The sequence below is a fragment of the Bombus fervidus genome, chromosome 3, assembly GCF_041682495.2.
Source record: "Bombus fervidus isolate BK054 chromosome 3, iyBomFerv1, whole genome shotgun sequence".
Classification (NCBI taxonomy): domain Eukaryota; kingdom Metazoa; phylum Arthropoda; class Insecta; order Hymenoptera; family Apidae; genus Bombus; species Bombus fervidus.
This window is the reverse complement of record NC_091519.1, coordinates 8054318-8078392: the sequence shown is the minus strand read 5'-3', so window position 1 is coordinate 8078392 and position 24075 is coordinate 8054318. Positions and strand designations below refer to the sequence as shown.

The following is a 24075-nucleotide window of genomic DNA, read 5'->3' as shown; positions in this document are numbered from 1 at the left end:
GATTATTATGAGGTCATTATTAGATGACTATTGTAGAGTGTAGCTGACTCAAAGTGTTTGCACAGTATTATATGTCCGTAAGTTTTTAAGACATTGTTTGTCGTGCGCATTCCTCCTACATATATCGAAAGAAAGATCTGTTTGTAAGAGAAACTTCACTTAGAATGCTATATAATTTGCACACAAATTACGTACACACATATATACAATTTTCAAAATTTTATTTCATTTGCTTATTATTGTATTACTGTATCTAATAAGTATACCATTATACTAGGACTAAGTAATCAGTTTATACTAATTATTAGTTCCCAGATTTCGAATTAGTTCGAAAACGATATTTGACGTTGCGCGCATGACAATTTTCCAAGTGAATATTGAATTGCAATGAATATTAAATTAGAGGAAATTTAAAATGCGACAAAATTTAAATTTTTCTTTGTATCCTTTCAGAACAGCAACTATGTGTCTGTATTAAAATAATTGATTGTCATATAATTGTAAAAATGTTGATACACCTCTCGGTTGATGAGTATTGCTCTATGTGTCACTGATTCAGTTACGATATTGTTGAATAAAAAAGATATATGTATTTGCACCCTTTAATAGAGCAAATAATTAGGGGAAAAAATGGTATACGTAGAGAAGCGTATTTAGAACACAACTCACATAATATTTATGATCAATTAATATCACAAAAATCATTCTATTTCTATTCTTCTATTTTAAATCTATTTTACATCATATAATGTAAAGTGTAATAACGTAACAAATCTTTTCTAATCACAATATACTATATGAATATATATTAAATCAACTTGTATAATAGGGTTTTATGTACAATAGGGTTTATACATTGATGTTATTAAAATCAATAAAAAAAGTCAAAGGAACATTAACAACTGATAATTGTGTTATAGTTTTGTTTACATTAAAGTTACAATTACATCACTTTCTCTGATTAATCGAATAAACGCACATATGCGTACATACTATATCTTATATCAAACAATTATTGATAAAAGACCTTATCATATCAATATATGTAGGTAGAATTTATTTTACAATATATACAGAATAATTGGGCCTTACTTGCTCAATAAGAATCAAAAGGACAGAACATTCATCCTATTCCTATTATCGACTCAATAATTGCGAACTTACCTATATTTTCTATATGGTATCTGCCGCGTAAGGACTACATGCGGTTTCGTCGCTAATTGTATCAAGCCTTGATGTACCTGTCTACGTGATAATCCAAGATTCTGTAGATCCGCTTTCAACTGAAACAATCGCCATCGTGTTTTATGGTTATATTCCCGCGACATCGTCAACGGTTTTCTATTTCTAAATATCCAAAAAAAATACTCGAAGAAAAAAGAAGACGAGCGTCTCTCGTTCATGTTTTCGTTACATTCGTTTCTTTTAGTCAGGTGATTTTGATCATTCCACTTTCTACATGTACAATACGGCATTGTGGACAACGTATAAAATATCTTTGCAATTTGCCAGAAGGATCGATCGTGAGTATGAACCGCACCTTTTTCAGCTCTTCGCAACGGCGGACTGGTCCGATGCAGTAAAGCCAGCATTTTAACGCGAGGTTGTCATAGTTCATGGCTCCCGTTTGTGTGTTTTCGGACATCATTCCAATGATATACTTTCTCTCTTGCTCCTTCGTGTATTAAACGTTTCGGACGAATAGGACATACGCAGTTCAGCTGGTTAGTGACAGGTGAAACAAGTTGGTAAACACAGTGTTACGTTGCTCCAGACGAACGATCGGCCAGTCGGATATCAAAGTTGTCTCACGATCATCATATCTGTGCAACGATTCTGATGACTTAGTGGAGATTTTTCCTTATAACCCTCTCCCCTCCAATCGTCTTTTGTTTGAAACGTGCAGTTGAGAAGAGAGAAAATAAGATGGCGATAGAAGTTGATTTTATTTAAATAAAATCCTGTTATAACATTGGTAAATCGTTTGTTAACTATATAATTGAAAGCATGCAACAAGCATCAAGATAACAATCATATTTTTACCAGACGTCTAATTAGATTTTGAAGCGCGTACATTCTGGTCATAAAGACGTTTATCGCACTAATATTATATATTTAATGAGAAAATGAAATTTGGAAAGTGGTATCGATTTATGTCAGGGTTGCTACTTTCTTCTTCTTTCCTTCATACATTCTGTGCATGCAAGATCATAAAATTATATTTTATGAATTATCAATAGGCTTTTATTATAAAAAATGACGATATCACACACGTGTTAAATTATTATTATTCATATTATTCACAATTTTCATAATGCGAGTGCGCAACATGACATTTCTTTTAGAATAAAGTCTTCGATGTATTAAAACCGTATGGCTTTTATTCGCAAAGAAGATATTGATACAACTATAAAGCAAGCGTGATAGTGATTCGAAAGCAATTTTATTACTCGAAACTTATCACTCGCCCAAAAGCACGATTTATACTGAATTCTCCGAACTCTCTACCCCCATTTATATAGGAATATTGCGTCATCGTCACGGAAATCATAATCAAACAGAAATTTTATCTGTTTTACACCAACAGCTTTCTTTCGTACCCTCCCATACAAACACGTATTGAACTTTGGTCGAATCGCATAATTGCAGTAGCAGTAGATAATGCGAATATAAATATGTGAATAGATAACTAAACAAAGCTGCATATGTAAAACAATCCTCGAGAATTAATAATGAGAATAATTATAGTTGGATCAATGGAGTGTTTTTGTCAAAATAAAGTATATACTTAGAAGTGACGCAAAAATGATAAATCTATGAGAATATCGCGTGTATATTATACGTATAATTATATAAATAATTATTTTATTATACTGATTAGTATATTATATAATTAAGTGTGTATAAATTGTGGAAGAACTGATGCTCAAAATATAGCAAGATAAACTGCACTACGAGTAATCTGGTATAAGGACAACAGTTCAAGGAATAAAATCCATAAGGAATTTCTTTGATGTTTAATTTCTTATCTTTCCTAACCATTGATTGAAAATGCTTTAATTTGAATTAATAACGCGATTACTAGAAAACGCAGGAGCAGTACCAGCAGTTCATCACGCGTAAGCTGAGACGGATACGGTAATCTAAGAAAAATGTTGATATAGCAGAATATACATACGTATGTATTAGGCAGATGCATATTTAGAGTTCAAGGAATAGAATCCATAAGGAAGTTCTTTGATGTTTAATTTTTTATCTTTTTTAATCATTGATTGAAAATGCCTTAATTTGAATTAATAACGCGATTACTAGAAAACGCAGGAGCAATGCCAGCAGTTTGTCACACGTAAACTGAGACGGATACGGTAATCTAAGAAATATGTTGATACAGCAGAATGCATATTATGTATACATCAGGCAAATACATTCTTAAAGTTCAAGGAATAGAATCCATAAGAAGTTTTTTTTTTTTTGATGTTTAATCTTTTTTTTTTTTTTAATCATTGATTGAAAATGCTTTAGTTTGAATTAATAATGCGATTACCACAAAATGTCAGTAAGATCAATGCCAATAATTTGTCACGCTTGATCTTAGACGATTGCGGTAATCTAAGACTGTTGATACAGCAGAATGTATATATTTATATATCAGATGCATATTTAGAATTGTTATTATTATAGGTAACTAGGATACTCGCATTGTAATTTCTCTTATTATATGAGCATCAATTCTTCCACAATTTATACTTAGATGTATACTTGCTATAATATTTAAATATAAATATTTTAAATATTTTAAATATATAAATATTTAAAAATTTGATACACACGAATTATCAAACGAGTTGTTAAGTGTTCCTTAGTTAAAACGTTTACGATTAAAAAAATATATCAATATTATAACATAATTTAAAACAAATAACATAATACAAAACTGATTATAATTACCAGTCTTTATCAAAAGAAAGCAATATTGATAACTGATTTATGAAATAGCAAAATATGATACAGATTACTGAAATATTCTTTAAATTAACTAGCGGATATAATCGCTTATGGTGTCACGTTACTTAGAATCTTATTTGGTCAATTATCAGGGAGTACTATAACATTATTGATATATCGAATAATCAATGTCTATCAATAACGTTTTATTATAGGATAACAGGAAAGCTCTTAAGATCATTCTTCTTTGTTGTCCATGAATATGATACGAACGTTTATAAAATTGTAATTTACTAAATATTTATAACAGACAAACGATATAGATGACCAGTGGTACGCGAGAAACATTTGGGTAGTACGTGAATAATTTCTGCAATATATATGACATTTTTATTATTCGAAAATTTATTTTCACAATATACGTCGCAATTCCGAGTAATTATGTTAATAGGTTCAGTTAAATGTGTAGACTTTGCTACTAACGCTTTGGGGACCGGAGACGCGAATTCGCGTCTTTCATATTTCATGCGGTATCTTATAAATATACTAACTATATAAATATATTTAACTATATATAGTTATTAATATATATATATATATTAAACCATATAAATATATTTAACTATTGTTAAATAAAACAGTAAAAAAAGCAATGGATGCTATAAACGAAATGTTATGAAAATGTTTTTATATTACATGCTTGAATAATAACGAAACTGTTATCAATATATTAGATATAATATTGTAATATCATGGAAAAATTACTTAAGAAAGACCCAATGAACTACAGTGCAGGTAGAAAGTGGAAATGTTAGAAGGGACGGGAAATTCCAATGGACCATGTGGCTCATCGGTATGTCCACAGTCTTTCAGAAAAATAGATACTTGAAAAAGGCATACGTGACCATCTGTGGTCATGAACGGCTGCGGAACACGTGTGTATGGTGGCAATACAACAACTGTGATAAAGGGATGTTTTGGCGGAGAAAGTTAGCCATTAGTTGGACTTAGTTTGTAGTTAGTCACGAGTCGTGAGTATTTCAGTTGCGAGTTGTCGATTTTTGTGAGTTGTGAGTCGTGAGTTGTCACGAAGAAGTTGATTAGTTGTACTAATTTAGTTGTTTTAGTTGTATTACATTACTATATTAAGAAATAGCTCTAATTAAATAGACATAGTTTCCTGTTTCATCTTTGTAGATAAATATATAAAAGTCACTATAATATTGATCATTTCGAAGCTTTTTCAGTCGTTCTAGAAACTCCAGGAATTCAGGCTATATGCTTATCAGAGTAACCGATCCCCAGAGTGGTAAGATCCGATAATGACCTGATTAATATGTCGCGAATGAACGAGTGATATCATATTACGTAAGTGTGTAAATGCTGCGACGTAAAAGTTTTGACGTACTAACAATGCAAGGAGTAAGAATAACTTCGAAATAATGTCAAACAGAATTTATACCTTCTTTAGTCCAGAACTTTAGTCCAGTCTCACTAGACTGACGACTCTTGACAAACGCGATGCGAAGTTACACACAGACTTTTCATTCGATAGAGTTACGATGACGTTTTGTCCAAGCGTGATATTTTGGTTTCCCATATATTATGAATGTTACAAAGTTTTATGGTGGAAAGGATTGCGAGTTTATTATATGCATATGAAAAACATAACTTCTTCAAAATTCTCAGGAGCGCTGCACTCAGATGTTTCACATAAATCATCGTGCCCTAAGTGCTACATATTCAGCACAATTGCAATTGTCTCCTGCATTGCATGGATAAGAAATATTTGGAATAAAAGGCCTTTTTGTCTTCTGTATGCTCTTCAAGAAATTTCAAGAGCATGACGAAATAAAATTCTCCATACTTGACTCCATCATGAAAGTTTATTTTATGAAGTCCATTTCGAAAACTAATAAAAATAGCAACGACTGGTCATTTAAGTTTCTCACTTTTTGACCTAAGCTCATCCCATAAATTTCCGAACAAACACTCACTCAAATTATAATCGTTAACAGATTTAAGCAGATGGTATCAAGAAGACACTTGTAAGCAAAAACGAAAGACAAAGTTGCAGTTGCACAAACGTTAGATTCCTCTAGCCCATGACGTAGTATGGGAAAGGACTTAATGTATGGTATATTTAAGTGTCCTGGTTTTCTCCTTTTAGGCTATGTACGGATACTACGAAGCTGCCTCGATACTACAAATTTCTCAAGTGGCCTTGTGCCTTGAGCCGAATTTACATTGTTCCATTTTGAAGGAAAACAGCTGGTGAACACTGGAGGCAATTCGCCGAATTTTGAAAAATATGAGAACACAAAGACAAAGGCGACGACAGTGGATTCTAGAATTACATAAAAGACGACTGCAATATGGAAATAGATTAAAGATAAACAAGATATAAAGTTTGAATCGGACATTTTCGTTAAATCCTCGAAAATCAGGAGTTTTCCTGACCATAAGTGAAACTTAACGATATATGACAAGAATGCGTGTAAAAAAATAAAACTTAAAAATAGTAGCAAAGTCACATCCGTTCCGTAACCTATTGCTAATGTTTTTGACAAAGTTGTTTTAATATGTGCTCAAACGAACCGACTAAAGAATTGCGACTTTAGCCACTTACGCTAGAAAGACGTGCCACGTACATCGAGATGCTTTTGTTCCAAAATCGTCATACGTGTATACCATGTCGATAGGCGTTTGTCACAGAAATAAAAAAGACGAGCTACAGTTCCAGAGTGCACGACGTCACATAGAGTTATCGATATCTTAGAAATATATCAGAATCAATACAATATCTCATATGTATGTACTTCAAAATGTACTTTATGTAAGAACCTAAGACCAGGGACTACCAACGCACAGAGGCGCTGCTTAAAAGATTGCACTCGCAGACGCGACGAAGTAATGCCTCACCGCGTGTTATATTGTAGCGCACGGCACACGCAACCGTAAGTTTATTGGTAACGCAAGTGGTTAATCTCGCCAAAAAACCGACAATCGTTGACTAGCCATGCGGCAGCCTCGCACTGTCTATATCTATATATAGCTATACAACCCAAAAAAACAGATGATAGGTTCGAAGCTTCACATTTTCTTACAGACTTGTCTTCCGCCTTATCTGATAAAAAGATACGATAGGATAAAAAACTAATAACAGACTAAAACCCTCGCTTATGTCCCTTCAAGTTTTGATAACACAGGCGTTAAACATCTCACGGTGTTACAGTGACGTTTACATCAGTGCAACTTCAAAAAATATTTATTAATGATACTTATTGCACCTGATAACTATTCCAATATCCGAGGTAACTTACGATGTCCGCCGTCATACTAACAATCTAGTTATAAAAACTCAATCAGCGATTGAGAATTCCTTTCTTTCTGATTGTAAAAGGTGTAAACATTAGATGAAAATTCTCTATTAACTTTTACTCATAATACAAATTTGAAAGATAAAAATAAATTCTTCAATTAGACCTAAAAGTTTTAATCAATAACGCGTTGAATACTTAAATACATAATCCTTACTGTCATAATGAAGACATCTAAATACACAGTTCTCACCATCAACATATAAGATGTTTAAAATTTTTTCTAGTTTTTACATTTTCCTCCTGATGGGAAAAAGCTATTCGATCTCACTATGAAAAAAAGTCCTCACATTCATAACAATTTTTCCCCATATTCTACCTGCAGGTCTGTTTAAATACGAGCCCCGAAAAGACAGCATCAATAATCCGAAAAAAATCTTACAAAGAGTCCAAAAAAGTTAGTCACAACAAACTTGTACGCAATTGCTTTAATCAAACACAACTCTGTAAGAAAAGTTAACTGCAACCCTTCAGAGAACCTCGTTGATATTAATATTAATCGATTTTAAAAATATATTTTTATTTAATTAATTTAAATCTAATATAAATAGTTTATTTAATCAACTTTTATTTAAGCACTGCAGTCATATTAAAATAAATAACTTATTTCAAAAAAGTGTCATTTCAAGTGTTCTCAAATAAAAATAATCCCTGCGGTCCCTCAGAAGATACTTTACGACTCCCCAGCTAGAGAATCTAGAGTAAAGAAAACTCTTCACTCTTCATTCCTCCACATGATAAGAACGATTGGTCTTTATCAACAGCATTGATTTAGTAGCATTTCCGAGATATCTCACGAACTATTATTTGACTATTTGCATTTTTTCCAAGGGTGATTTCAATTCCCAAAACTATACTATGATATTTATAAAAATATATAAGTTTGTATTTAAAGATTAACTGGTTTATATATACGTAATTCTATCATTCTCTAATTTCTTTGGGGTAAGGTTATTGTATCATATTAGAAGAGTAGCAGTGTCACATTACTCCTCTTCAGCAACAAACAATTCCGAGAAATTTGATGTAACAGTGTATCCGCCAGAGTAAACGCGAAGAACGAAAGACGAATACTTTTTAGTTAAAAATATGTACGTAATAATGCAATAAAACTCTATGAATCATATAATAAAAGTAATATCTTCCATTATGCTAAAGCTACGAATTTGGATTATGTTTACTTAGTGTTAAATGACTAATAAAAAAATTTTTTTTAATAATTTTTACTGAGCTGATAGTTTCAAATAATGATGTTAAAAAGAGAAGGAAAGCCAAACAAGAACCTTATAAAGTAACTAAACTATATATGTCAGGCATAAATATTTTGTAAATTACCAGGAAATCAAATAATATTATGTTTGACTACTTCCTAGTTTTCAAGTATTTATCTAACATCTGTGATCAATTTATATGTTTACCAACTTACATCTTCCTTTGAATGAATAGTACATACGTATATACCAACAGAAGTTTTCTGCACGACATAATTACATAAATTCATGTAAAGTAATTGTAAAGAATCCAATAAAATTTCCATAGAATTCATTAAATATAATGTAGAAATAGTGATATCTTTATGACCATATTTTAATTATTAATTATTTTACGAATAGAACGAAAGCAATGCAGAAAAGTAACAGCACCCTGATACCCAAGTCTCACAGCTTCTTGTTTGTTCGTTTTTCACAATTAACAATACATAATTCAATTTCTAATATGTATTTTTACATAATGCTTATTATTACTAATAATATATTGAAAATGTATACTAATAAAATTGTTCACTTGCGAATTAATAATATCCAATAGTTCCAACTTTTTGACATAAATACGAATAAATGAACATACATATTATACAAAAAGACGAAACAACTAACGACTTCAGATGCTTCAGATACCAACGATTACAAATGTAATATGCACTATTCTTGCAAACAAACGAACTATCACTTTGCCTAATTCTACCAGTATCATCCACTTATTTAACTTTACAAAATCACAGAAACACATAGTACGTATCACTTTATAATCTATCTTCAATGAATCTTCAAGAACAGGCTTCTTCTAGTACTACTAAAAATCAATTCGAAATTTCGAATTCTTTCTCTATATCAAGCAATCAAGTACTAGAACTATATCTAACAGTTTTTTAGACCTGTAACTTCTCAGTTAAAAGATAATACCTTGTACAACGCTTGCCTGCACCTCCTACAAATGTCTAATGCTTGCAGCGTTTCTTTTCTTTGAATCCACGGCAACGAATGTTTCAAGCACAATATGATCCTTTCCTCCAATTTGTTTAAGTTGCAACCGGGACACAATCGATTTATTTTGATATTTGCGTTATGATATTTAGTATCCAGTACATCGAGTTGAACTGTCTTCTTTTGTAGCATCTTGCATGCAGTACTACCCAACCACCTGACGTATCTCGGCTGTTGGTGTACGCTGACTGCCTGAAGAGATCCTGGACCTGGACCTTTATAATTTGGTGGGGATGTACAACTAACCACTTGAAGCGATTTCTAGTCTCTAATTGGTCACAATTTGTTACGTTTGCCACGACCACACTGAAATACAAAGGAATGGGATAATGAGTATTTTCTTTACGTTATATTATATTACGGATAACGTATAGGGTCTATTGTTTTACAGTTGTATTTTCCTTTAAGGATTATGTCTCATTACGCTTAAACGCCGCTTGTACGAAATATATACAATGTTGTAAGTCTGCGACGTTATATGAAAATAAGTGTCCTTTGTATTTTTCACCCAATTCTTTGAAGAATATATATAATGTCATATTTGATAATGGTTCCCTGAATAAAAGGTAACCTTGAGATAACATATTAGAGATTAATATTGTTAGATAATTTGCATATAAATTATATTTAATAAATATAACCATAGAAAAGTGAAAATGTAAACCATATATTTGGCAATGCAAATTATAAAAATATATGAAACATTTTACGAACTGTTATTGTACATTAAATTTAAGAATAGCAGTAAAAATAGTGAATGAAGTATGTCTTATATTCTAATGGTGAGAAAATTCAAAACAATAGCTCTGCTTTGTAATATATAAAATGTATATACATAATAAAGTTCAAGAGAATCATTAGTGGGGTACTGATTCTTGGAACTATAAACTATCTCTACATTTACGCTCAAATATGCTAACGAAAAAAAGACGATTGAATGTCTTTGTTTATATATGTGATTCTTCCGAAAACGAATTGTTTTTGTGAAATCTATAATTAAATGATACAATTTTAATCGATAACGAAATGATAATAAAATTGTATAAGATAAGTAATATTGAAATTAAAAAATTCCAAATTCTAAAGTAGCAAAACCCAATATAAAAATATAAATCTTGTTGCTTCAATTGTATCGTATTTTCTTATTGCTTGCATCGTATAAAATTGATTACCGTTGATATTTAATTTCTTATTACGTACTTGGTTAACTTGCGTTATTATAGGATATTGCTGTTGCACAAACGATCGTTGATATCATAATGAACTGAATAGTTAAAATATATTAATAATACCTTTGCCATCTAATTCTATAAAGTTGTTGCTAATCAATTAGGTGGCAGCTGTAACATTTGGTCTGAAAAATAGATAATGCTATTGATTACAATTAAAAAATTGACGAATTGTTTGTTTTTGAAATGAGGTTGACTTTTATAAAAGCACTTCATAATAAAAAATAATTATTTTTTACTTATTTGTTATGAACAACAAAAGAAATCAACTTTTATAATATTGTTAATTATATCTGAACGTTGAAAAAATGTTTCAAACACACCAGGGTTTTTAATGTTTAGTTGAGGTCTGGAGTTCAAGATTACGGTCTCGTTTGCCAAGTTGAATAATAAAAAAAATAATAATGACAAAAATAACGCATAAAATTGTTAATGATATTGCCCACTGTATCACTCCAAATTGCATTATTACAGCCTTTTATTTCTCAGATAGGATATCATAATTTTTAGTTACTAATTTTACTTTATCATAGGGATGTACATTTATAGAAAATAACTGAGTTCAGTTGTTTCAAAGATTGCAAATGTTTTTTAAATTTCCCAAATCAGAAAAATATTTTATGATCGCAAATCGTATTTTTGTTTGATATCAAAAATTAAACTTCACAACTATGCATAAACTTTTAGCAATATGAGTATTTTATAAAATAATAAATTTCACATATGTATGTACATATATATATATATAGATATAACTGAAATTTAATTAGTTCATAATATCATACGTCGATATCAAATTGTTAATTCAACAAGCAGTGACATCTAACATAATGTACTGTCAACTTTACTGCCATATTGAGCAGGCCAATGCACTTCTTATATCACTATTTGGACATTCGGTGACAAGAACCTAATAAATTTTATAACGAAATATCGGTCTGTCCTGTTGATTATACAATTGACTGATAAAAAGTTTATGTTATAACAATTAAACTATTCACATTTGAAGATGGGTAAGCGTTTCACAAAACGTTTGCAATGTGACTATAACAAAAACAACATAACCTACAACATAACAACATAACGACATAATAATATAAAATTCCACACTTTCTTTATATCAACTCATGCTATACTGAATGTAATTTGTATATCAATTTACACTTTGATATTTTTCATGCGATTAACATTTTTAATCACACACAAAATTTTATAGCAGAAATAGTTAAATAAAATTACTTTGTGCTATCAGTTACGATCATGTGCTGGAATAGAAAATTGGAAATTTAATGTCGAATAAAAATACGAGAATAAATTGCAACAAGTGGAAAGAATGCCGAGTTGTGGCAGCCTGTTCAGGATCATTAGACGGCGCCTCGTACTTGGGCTCATCTTTGCTTTGTCTCTTACCTACTGCGCCTTTTCACTTTTTCGTAACGAGGTAAACAATATCGGAAAATTGTATTGAAATATATAAGTATATGAAAGTTTGCATGACCAAACATATGAATTTTAATTTGAAATTTAGAACAGAATATTATCTGATCTCTAGAAAAAGACATTTGCTTTGGATAATGATCTTGATGACATGGATCCTATGCTAATTAATGACAATAACGATGACTTAATTTCTGATGATGATGCATTATCGGAGCAATTAAGAGCATCTGGTAAACCACCACTGTGGCAGATGGCAATTGTTGATCAAGGGGCAAACGAGAATTCATTAAACGTGGAAGCAGTGTCAAATTTAAATGACACCGATACTATGGTTCATCCTTGTCGTAATTCCATACAGGTACATTACATTCTGGGATAATGAAAATAATATGTTAAATTAAGTGAGATTCTGACTTCTTATCGTTCTGATAGGGCAAAGTTCTAATAGTAGATGAGCGTGGTATTGTATGCTCTAGACAAGAAATTTTGCCTAATGGTTGTTGTAATATGGAACAAAAAGATTCTAATAAAAATGAGGATACATCAACTATAGCCAAGAAAGAGAGGTATAGTTGTAAAACATGTAATGCTCAAGGGTGCTGTGCTATCTATGAATATTGTGTTTCCTGCTGCCTACATCCTGGCAAGGTGGCTTTTAATTTTTCCTTTTTCTTTTTTTTTTTAATTATAGAGAATAACAGAAGTATTAATGACACATTGTTATTAACAGCAAATAAAGGGAAGGAAGGATGTGCTATTAGGTTTACTTAGAGACAATCATAAAGCACACAGGGACCAAGATGTAGTGAAGAAACGGCTTCGCAATCTAGACCGTTTTCAAGTTTGTCTGGCTGCGTGTCGTACTTCCAGCGCAAGCGTCCGGCACGAGAATACCTATAAAGATCCACATTCGAAGCATTGTTACACTCTTCAACCACCATATTCACATCAAAGACATCGTCGTGATGTTGATTCATACAATAATAATGACGACAACTCTGTTGTCGTTGCATCTTTTTCTGTTATGCCATTACTTACCCTCTTCTCTCCTTTCTGCCTACTTATACATGCAAACAACGATTCGCTTTTACTATCGTGTAACTATCGTTTACCGATGTTTGATTATTACTTTCACGTACAACCACCTTGAAATATAAACTAAATTCATCGTATAATGTTTTGATAAAAATGATTGAGATCAGTGTACGGGGTTGGATTTGTAACGTTATAAATTCTGGTAGCTAATGCTTCAATGAAGAGGAAGTTTTCCATTCGATTCTGAATTTTACTCATCTAATTTTTATCGATAATAATTTTAAAAACTAAATGTCTGAATATAAACATTTTATTACTGAGTGATAGCAAAAAATGGATTGCTTCCATCTTTGTAGTTTATTCATGCCTGATTCGCGAATTAGAAAGAAATGAAAAAAAACCATGTCGTCTGGTCCCATTTTGAGGTATGTCCGGCACGTGGTCTTGAGTCAATTTTTTGAAAAGAACTATATGTATTTCGTGATTTGAAGTGACAGATTATATTCAAGTTTGTATAAAAATGTGTTTGAATCATATGGTGAAAGTGGTCTGATTCTACAAATCCAAACATATGTATGTCAGGAAGCAACACCCTAAAGGAAAATGATATAAATTCTGAAAATTGAAAACATAGAAATCGAAGATTAAGCAATTCCTTAAAGGAGGAGGAGATACAGTAAATTGATATTTTCAAAAATTAGATTTGAAAAAATTTACAAAATTCTTATAAAAGTTTTTATTTAGCTCCTGAAGGTAAAAAGAAATCAGTATTGATTTGAAATCAATGCAAGTATTAAATTGGAAAATTAAAAGTGTTTAAATGATATCATAACATTTGAAACACTCGCTTGAAGATAGGTTTATTATGTTACTTAAGAACAAAAATTACTTTGGCACTGGAACAAATGGCACTGGCTAATCGTAACGGTTTATACACTACTCGACAATATTTAGTCATAAATTTTACATTTCATGTTACAAAATTTAAATGATTTTAACCATAAACTTTCATTATATTCAACATTTTATATTTTAATTTTCTTTAAATTTATATTTTCGAACAAAAATTAAATTTTCGGCTATTAAGAAAAATTTGAAGAAATTGTATTGTTGAAAAAATAATAAGAAATTTTGACTTTTTTTAGACAAAAAGGAACATTCCTATATCTTACAATAAGAAGATTGTATAAATTCTAATTTTCCAGTAAAATACTTGATAAAATCGAGTGTTCTCGTATTGTACGAGGACAAAAAGGAAATCGATATTTCTTAAAGCACTAAATCCGATATTAGAAGGTTTTGTAATCAGCATACTGTACATAGCCGTGATATTTGTCTCGGTGAAAGTCTCCACAAGATCGGGAATACTTCTATTTTGTATATTTTCACGGAAAATTTTGTCATGATCTATTTTCTTCACATCGTTCATCATAATTAAGCCATTACATGGATTTCATCGGTGGATCACATCGATTTGTTAATCACAACGTCGTCACGAATCCGGGAAGATAATTACATATATAAGTATCAGAAAAATAAGATCAGCCCCCAAACACGACGTCTGTGACGATGACTAACGAACGAATAATAAATCAGCTACTGGTGAAATACAACGATTCATTTCCAATTGTGGGATAATGCAATTAATTATTTAAATTCCAAGCTTACGCTACTGTTGAATAATTAAGCAAACAATATGTAATGTTTGTGCGCACGCATTGATTGTGGCTGATAAAATTGGAATTCCGTGGCATATATCGACATTCTTCGAAATTTTTGAACACGTCCTATTATTCATGTTGCTGCGTATTTAAAATGTCAGTCATTTTCAAATCTGTTTGCGGCTGGTTTATGTCGTAAGAAATTTATTTTTATTTCTTTTGTGTCTCGTAAATTCATTTTATTTTATCGCTTATTGATTTATTTGATTCTGAATGTTTTACGGAGATCGGTATGCTTTTGGTGTCATCCGACGAAGATCTCTTTTGGTATTAAACGAGAGACCAGCAGGTATTTATTTTTTCCATAAAATAATAGCTGAGTTAACCTCAGTCTGGTTCACCTTTTTTTTTTTTTTTTTTTTTGAAATATAGCATTTCTGCTATTTTTTTTATATAGGATTTTTATTCTGAGATAATGCTGAAACAAAAATTGATAAACGAATTAGATGAAACATTTTCGAAATTTCATTAACGGGATGAAATATATATGTATATAGCAAGAAAGAATTCAGTAAAGTTTTATGAAAGGTATGATATTATTTTTTATTTTTTATCTTTTAGTAACTATTGTAATGAATAAAAAATGATTCGTTAGAAATATTACTCCTAACTAGGACGACAAAAATAAGTGGTTTTAGGGAGAGATTATGTAGTCAACAAATTAAATTTCATCAAACTAAAATTTCTCAAAAAAAGAAAATATTACAGAACAAGTGGTTCGTGTTTATTTTTCCTTCGACAAAAGATTTTCTAAACAAGTTGTAGAAAGTATTTCCAACATGCAGGCTGTAAACATGTTTGCTTGCGGTCTAGCACTATCGTTTCGCGATAACAGCATCCTAGATCAAGCTGCTAGTACTTCGTTAAACTATGAACAATTTTTTTCTCATTCCCCGTTTGAATTTCGTTCAGTGATATTTAAAACCGATTCTATAAATGTCGTAAGTTGAGCTCTTTCAAATTAATCGCAGTGTCCGCGAAAACTTATGATCTTTTCTTCCGATTGAAATAACATTTCCGAATATAAACGAAAATGGTAAAGAGACCTATTGAAGTAGCTGACAATAATATTGGCTTTTCCGTAAAACTGTCGTTTTCTCGTTTTTAATGTGGTTTTTGTTATCAAGGAAGAGAGAAGGACATTGGAGTATGTATACACGTAAATCTTTATTATCTTTATTTATCTTTTATTTATCGTTTCCCAACCAATTCAAAGTAGTATCGATATACTTTTCATCGAACTACAATATTTTTAAATTTTTATTACTAAAATAGTAAACAGCTAATATTCACATATTGTATCGTTTGAAGAAGCGAAAGTATGAGTTTCGTAAATAATTATGATTTTACGACACTCGTATTTTAAAGTAGAAGCTATTTTTGAATCGGATATTTAGCATTCAGAGCAATTTCATTCATCAATTGTAATAATGCTTTTTCCATTTATTTTTTATGTCCATTGTATTTCCAACAACCAAGCGTGCCATGAACGCTACTTCCGAAAGTTTTTCCGAGAGTTTTAGCTAATTAATTCGGCGGGTAGGAAAGTGCAGCGTTACATTCGAACACAGATACACATGCGCAGATATAAACACGTATACACATCGATTTTCGAATGTCAATAACTAGAAAACGAAGTCTAAAACGTGAGTTCTGTTATTCTTCTTTTTTATCGTATTTTGGTTTATTGAACCATCTCATAAATTTTCTACCAGCTGTTGCCGAACGCCCACTATAACTACGAAAAATCTCAGGAGACGATGTCTCTCTCTCTCATTTGAACAAGGAAAAAATCTTTTAATATTTTAAGTAAATATTTAACATACCGTTGAAACGAGAAATCTATTATGTCATTAATGATTCTTTTCATCTTCTTCAAAGTTAAGAAATTTTGTAACGACTGAAAAATATGATTAATTCAGAACGCTGTGAAGAATGAAGCAGAGTTAATCTTTGATATCTTAATTAGTTTAAACGATAAAAATTACAAGGAAAGAAAAAGTTACCTTACTTTTTTAACTTCTCAATAACAACATCGATCATTGTCCTCAGTTTTCTTGGCACGATCGAGATTTCAGATTTTTTCGTTGTGTCAAACTCTTTGTGGATTTACAGAAAAAGGGCGTACAATAAATGAACAATCAAATTGACCGGGCAGACAAATTGCAGTGTCGACGGGCGGTCTTCATTGGAAATGCAGATCCTCCTTTCCTATTCTTTTTCGTACATCGTCGGTACGGAACAAGGACAATGGGAATTCGAAAACGTAGAAAATCGAATTGCTAGGATATCTGATGCATGGCTCAGGTTCATTTCCATAACTTCCACCGACGGAAAACCATAACGTCACGAAAACAATTAGTTAATGGGAAGCGGACAAAGTTTACGTCGCGGTCCAGTTATACTTTAATAGAGTCAGAGCATTTTAAACTTCCATTGTCATCACTAGATATCGGTCTATTGTACCTCGAAACTATTGTTCGAATTAATCAGACCGGCTACGCTTGTAACTTACAACCATCTGCCTTCCAAGTCTGAATTGAATTTGGTGAACGAATCGAGCAGATCCTTGAACGATCTTCTCGAATAATAAGACCACTCTTCCTCGCTTCATCGCGATAATTCTATTGATTTCCGTTTTGATTGCTCAGAAATGGCGATTTGAGATGTATATACTTTCGAAGATAGTAAGGGTCATTGCTTTTTCGCTTGACATAAGAAAAATGAAAGATTTACAATGGATATAAGTAATTTTCGTTGGCCCTGTCTTCTTATTTAAATTCCCTTCATAAAATGTCATATTTCTTTCATAATAGTAATATCTATCTTTATTAACGATTAAGTAAAAACGTATGTATTATAAAAATTTAAAGTAGGAACCTGCAGTACGTAATATCAATTTAAATAATATATGAAACTTATTAATTTATATGGTCAATTTCATTGAAAAAATATGTACGCATGGATTTTCTTAAAACGACTTTATTTTATTTATATTTTAGTCACGCGTCATAAATACGATACTTTGCACATGTGCAATTAGTCACTTAAAATGTATTAAATCATACATATTTTGTTGATTTATGAAGGAGTAATACATAGGGTGTCCTCAATTTAAATATCAAGACGTTTTCACTTCATTCTGGAGACAGTCGCGGAAAAAGAAACAAAAACGTTTTCGTTCTTTTAATTATTTACTTACACTTGTATATTCCAAGAGACCGAATCATAGCTGTAGTGCACCGGATATCTCCAGGGCAATATCTAGCTGCAATTATAACGGTCAATGTTAGATGTAATATTTGCATTGTTGCAGAGGGTCAGAATTTTGAACAGTATCTTCATAAAATAGACGATAGCACAAACAAATAAGTGTAAATAAATAAATGAACAAACGAAAACATTTTTTCTTCTTTCTTCACTTACAATTAGTTTATCGATCCCTTACAGGTTCCCGATGTTTTGACATTAAATTGGGGGGCATGCTGTATGTATTAAATACGTTAATATATTATTAAATAATCGACTTCCGTGTACGAACGTGTACCACAGAGTTTGCCGCAAGTTTGGTTGGAAAAATGTTGTTTTCGAATATAGATACATGCATAATGCAAAGAAAGGTTTCCTGTTCGAGTGAATATGGTAAGGTACGAGCTATTTCATAAATTTTCAGTGAGCATTGGGAATCGAATCGACGAATAATATATAGGATCTTCCATTGTAGGGAAACGTTTATTTTGAAATAAAAAATTAATTCAAATGAGATGTAATGTGCGATTCTGAATTTCTCAACACTAATAAAGGTTTTATAATCTTTTTTGTGTATTTATGTATATTTGTAATTTCATATACAATCCCATTGAAGATTCTTTTTTAATTCTTTCTTTAAGATTAGATAAAAGCTTAACATATCTATCTTGTAGTTCCAATATTATAATAAGTTCCATTATAAGAAAATTATACAATATCTTGATTTCTTCGTTACAGATTCTCTCAGTTTTTTAAATAATCAACTCATCATCGAATCTTTACTCTTTTAAAAATACTGGCGCATACATATGTGCACGTATATGTAGAATTAATTTTTCTTTGAACCAAACGTAATTCTATATAAACAATAAATATTATACAGACAATGGACATATTTATAAAAGGATTCCATACACCCATTGTTTACAATACGTATTAATATGTTCTTGAATACATCATAAATAATGAATATCCTTGTATATATGAAATCCTTCCTTAAATACACGAATGTATTTATCATACAATTTATTAATTGTCAATATAAACGGGACGACATGTATAAAAACAGAAGATCTCTAAATAAATAAATCCAAAACAGTAATAAACCGAATAACGAGTTAACTTATCTTCTCTGTGTTAACAGGTTTGGACCACCAAGAAAACCGTCTTCTTCAAACCGCAAAGAATTGATTCTCGATCCACGTGCGTGATCCACCGATCGAGGAAGGTATCTTCTCTCTGCTCTTCGAAACACACAGAGGCGCGCACTGCGCGCGTCGGTGTAGGCGTCGCGACGCCTCGCGCCGACGTAGTTCTCTCAACCAATCTCCCTCTCTCTTTATCTCTATCTTTATCCTTCTCCACCTTCGGTTCTCTCCTCTCCATCCGTGTTTCCCCGGCACCCGTTAAATCCAGCACGTGGCATCAAAGGGAAGATATACGGCGGGGTGGTCGCCTGTTCCCGGCCAAACGGCGACGACCCTCGCTCGTCGTCGCTCCTACTCGCGCGCGATTTCGAGAATCCGCTCGGACGGAAGACACGAGTCGATCGCCGCCGCTACCTGTCAGCCTGCTTTCCGCGCCACAAGACGGACCCCCGCCAAGGGGAGAGACAGAATTATTCAACGACCGCGCGACGCGCCAGCAACTTCTGTCGTGTTCCTCCGTCGCGTGAATTTGTCATGTCGCGGTGAAACAGTCAAGATATATCATCGATAGACACGAATTTTTCGTGTACCTTCCGGACGCTATGCTCGGGAGAATCGCAACGGGCTGCAGTGGTTGATGGTGGTAGCTTGGATCGAATTATGGGACCATCCTCGGGTGAGTTTCAGATTTTTCTTCCTTTTGCATTTTCATACGAGTTTTATTCGATCCTTTTGAAACTATGATGTTATAAGACGATTTTTGGGAAATGGGTCTTTCATTTCTCTTTATGTTGGAGGATGAAATAAGTTACACACAACTGGTATGTCGTTTGCTGACTCAGGGAAGATCATTTCTTTAACATTTCTTTATAATTTTTTTACAAGTCCTTTAGAATCTCTTTGCGATTTTTTTAGCGAATTAAACAGTACCTCGACGTTTATTGTTATTAAATATTCTTTCTAAAGAATAATTCATTTGAATGGTTAATATGATACTTCTTAACATAACATATGTTTGTAAGTTCAGGATTAATCTTAATACTATCGAAATTTTGATTTCGTAAAGCTTCTGTTAATAGAATTTATAATTTTGTTACAATAACAACGTACATTTTATCTCTTTTTAAGATGATTGAGAAGGAAGTAAATGAGTGATTTAAATTCTGTATTCTGTCTTTGTATTACGTCATTGGCTTCAAATGGGTTAAAATTATAGTCAGAATGCTTTAGATCGTTTAATGTTATTGGAGTATGAAATCTATCGTATTTCAATCATTAAACTATAAAATATATTACTTTCGGATTTATCAGAGGATCTGTCAAGAAGATTCTCTTTAAATTATGTACAATATGTTTAATACGGAAGATATTCTTTCTCTTATTTTTCTGGAGAGTTCTGGTATGAACGTCGAATTTGATTGAGTCTAAAATCGATAATCGGATCCGGACGTTCCGAGTTCCGGATGATCAAAGGGATCGACGCGTTTTTCGGACAGCTGACATCTTCTTTCTTGCGGGAACCGCAGCATCGTGGAATAGTTCTCAGTTGAGTTGCACGATTCTTTCCAAGCTTCGCCTTTTTTTATTTTAGGACGCGCTACGAAATAGATCGACGTGATCCGATGAACGCGAATCTTGTCTGTGTGGCTACGACAATAGAAATATAACCTTGTTTATGTGCAGAGTATAGCGACCTTCTTTTTATTTTTCTTTTGAGCGTTTTTTTTTATAAAAAAAAAGAATTTTTTATATAAAATTTGGGAGAGAAGGTTTGCTATATAAAATTGAATATTTGAGTACAATTAGAAATTTTATTAATCGATGTATTATATTATTCCAAAGAAACGGTTGTTTTCTTTATTATTCCGTTTTAATTTATTTAATAAATTAATCAGTGACGTGATAACATTGTTACTGATCTTTCTCTTTGAGAATAATCGGCTTTAATAGTTATTATGATACTCGTCAGAGTGTTTCTGCATTACGGTTGTTTGTAAACTCAGTTAATCTTCGTAATGCCACTGAAACTTTTTGCTTTGTAATGCTTCCGTTACTGGAATTTATAATCTTGTCTCAGTGACAACATAGATTCTGTTTCTCTCGCAGAGGAAATTGAAAAAGAAATTCATCTGTGCATTCTGTCTTGTTCCGCGATTCTCTCCTAACTTTTTATATTTTTTATTCGCCATTGTACGATGTTTTCCTGGTTTATTCGTGTATCGTTATCTTTCATACTTTCTAATTTATTACATGTCTGTTTGAACAATGTTAAGCGACGACTTTAATTTCTCTTTCTATTGTCCTTCTTCTATTATTTACGATTGATCAGACACGGTTTTTGCTTATAAATTTTCTTTTCTATTTTCATGACCATGACACTGAAATCTTCTCTCCTTCTTCTTTCATACATTCTTAATGTCCATTTATATTCATGCAAATTCTATTTTTTTATTTTTTTACCTAAAGATGCAGTAAACGAGTAATTTTACCTCGTTTTAATTTTCTTTATTTCTGCTATTCACCTCTTTCCTTTCTCTATATTATCTTTCATATTGATTGTTATTTTTACGATATTAATCTTATAAAATTAAATAGTCAGAAAAATGTAAATACTCCAAAGAAATAGTAACAGTAAGTAATAGATTAAAACACACTAATCGCGGATCAGTAGCCAATAACGTCAATTTATAACAAAAATCACTGATATTTCAAAACTTACAAAAATTTTCCAACTAAGTTTCTATTAGATTTAAACATTAGATTCAGTTAGAATCAAACATACGATAAAAACTTATAGTACCATGCCAGAATAATTATAATTCTCAATGAGAGTTGATTGTAAAATTCTTCCAAATAAAAAAAAAAGTTCCTATAACTTTTCGACTCGTTGTCATCGTGTTTTACAACTCACAACACTTACAACTAATAACATCAAAATTTACAGACGATATCTTCAGATTCGATAATTTATTAATGTTACTAAATCGTTACACGTACGAAAGAGCTTAATAATCCCTTTCACTCATTTCATTCTACTACATCGTCCATACATTTTCTCCGCTTCTTCTACCACCTATACTACACATTCCAACGAACAATACGGCTAATCCTCTACAAAGGAACGTCCGCGCGCAAAAGCCTGCAAACAAATAAACTCACCACCTCCGCTTGGAAGCCTTCGATTTAAACGTTCTCTGGTAAATCGCTTCGTTGACCGGACGGTCCGTCGATCGGTCACGACGTCCACGATTCACGTCGATTTCTCTTTGGTGAGGTGTCGAGAAAATCCTCGACGGTAGATCGATTCGTTTCGAAGAGCGTTTCCGCGGCGATGGAAATGAGTTTACGGAGGCAGGCAGACAAAATCGATGTACACCGCGTTAATAATACATACAAGCAAGGTCTACAACCTTTCGCGAACCAGCCTCGATGTAAAGACGTTCGCCTCTTCTTCCTTCCGTTCGAGCTTTTTCCTCTTTTTTTTCGCCTTCCACGATTACGTATCACAGGGGACGTTGCAGCAATCGAAACTTTACGCCCGCAGAAGTCAAGACTCGTCTGGTTTACATTTCAATTCTGCACGGTCCGGTGCATTCCCCTGGCTATTCATCTTTCACCAGATTAGAAATTTAGATTTCTCCAAAGATTTTGTAAAGAATTCACTTCCTGTTCCGGAGGGAATTAACAGTTTTGGAGGAATCTAAGGACAATGAGAACAAATGTTATGGGGGAGTATGGAATGATAAGTGGGACGAGGGACATCGCTCTGAATTTCTTGATATTTGATTTGTTTTTGATGTTTGATTTTCGATATTTAATATTTAGTTGTAGGCAAACTTTGAAGTATGCAGAGGAAATATTATACAGAATCATAGATAGATGGAAAGTTGTATCTTCTGAATTTGTTGTACTTTTGACATTTTATTTTTTATTAATTTTTAGTTAAATGTAAGAAGCTATTATGCTGATGCTATTATATTTTGTAATTTCATATTTTTTTGTTAATTTATTAGTCGAAAGTTTCATCTTTTATCATCAGTGATTGGAATTGTGAAAATGATTTAAATCGCTTAAAATGTTTGTTGTGTTTTTAAGCAAATAATATTATTCCATATAAGGTGGATCATAAAGAGAAATATCAAGGTTTCAGAAATTCTCTATTTCATATGATCGATCGAACCAAATTTTATTTCAAAGTTCTTTCGAAAAAGTACAATAAATATCTTTAATAATCCGATAAAAAGAATGCTGTATGAAAATTAAAATTTCACTGCGAGCGCAAATGATAAAACATAGAAAACAATCGATGGCCAGACAACACGTTAATATTAAATATTTGACGTAGTTAAGACTTCGGATCAATAAGTAGTTTTAAGTTAACTCTTGTTTTAGTTCTTTTTGCACAATGGTAGGAAATAAGTACATCGCAGCTAGTCGTTTTCCAATTTTTACTTTAATCACATACTAATTAACTACTCGTTGCTTCAATATCGATTATGAAATAAAAAGTATCAAAATCTCTGTCGTTTTACTACTAAGCCGAACACTATAATTAAAGTACTTAAATGTCGCACACATTTTTTTTTATTTGGAAGAATTTTACAATCAATTCTCATTGAGAATTATAAGTAAATTATTCTGGCGTGGTACTATAACGTGAATAA

General features: G+C 31.9%; 2 protein-coding genes across 10 annotated transcripts in view; one reads left to right on the top strand and one right to left on the bottom strand.

Moving 5' to 3' along the window:
• LOC139985264 (uncharacterized) overlaps positions 1 to 24075 on the bottom strand; it is an 80582-nt gene that overhangs the window by 7060 nt on the left and 49447 nt on the right. Inside the window, exons 1-2 of one of the 7 annotated variants that reach the window (XM_071999568.1) lie at positions 9509 to 9869; positions 1165 to 1283 (exon numbers count right to left, since the gene is read on the bottom strand). The exons of 1 other annotated variant lie outside the window; for it this stretch is intronic. In XM_071999568.1, the coding sequence (XP_071855669.1) occupies positions 1165 to 1283; positions 9509 to 9721 (332 nt within the window). In that variant the 5' untranslated portion in view covers positions 9722 to 9869. Of the gene's footprint in view, positions 1 to 1164; positions 2359 to 9508; positions 9870 to 24075 lie in introns of those variants that run through there. 5 more of the 7 variants (XM_071999566.1, XM_071999565.1, XM_071999569.1 and 2 more) reach the window with 5 other exon arrangements.
• LOC139998490 (SREBP regulating gene protein) lies at positions 11669 to 13433 on the top strand. 3 transcript variants are annotated; one of them, XM_072023063.1, is made up of 5 exons: positions 11669 to 11831; positions 12071 to 12259; positions 12371 to 12616; positions 12691 to 12906; positions 12989 to 13433. In XM_072023063.1, exons 2-5 carry the CDS (start codon positions 12152 to 12154, stop codon positions 13406 to 13408), a joined length of 990 nt encoding a protein of 329 aa, XP_071879164.1. In that variant the 5' UTR covers positions 11669 to 11831; positions 12071 to 12151; the 3' UTR covers positions 13409 to 13433. The 3 variants fall into 3 exon arrangements, with proteins under 3 accessions (XP_071879164.1, XP_071879165.1, XP_071879166.1); XM_072023064.1 differs by lacking the exon at positions 11669 to 11831 and having other exon boundaries at positions 12089 to 12259; positions 12347 to 12616; XM_072023065.1 differs by lacking the exon at positions 11669 to 11831 and having other exon boundaries at positions 12089 to 12259; positions 12342 to 12616.

Excerpts from the sequence above, each read along its gene's own strand:
- LOC139998490 (XM_072023063.1), top strand. The coding sequence starts at position 12,152 with ATGCCGAGTTGTGGCAGCCTGTTCAGGATCATTAGACGGCGCCTCGTA. Across the intron at positions 12,260-12,370 it reads TTTCACTTTTTCGTAACGAG|AAAAAGACATTTGCTTTGGA; the intron begins GTAAACAATATC and ends TCTGATCTCTAG. Across the intron at positions 12,617-12,690 it reads CTTGTCGTAATTCCATACAG|GGCAAAGTTCTAATAGTAGA; the intron begins GTACATTACATT and ends TCGTTCTGATAG.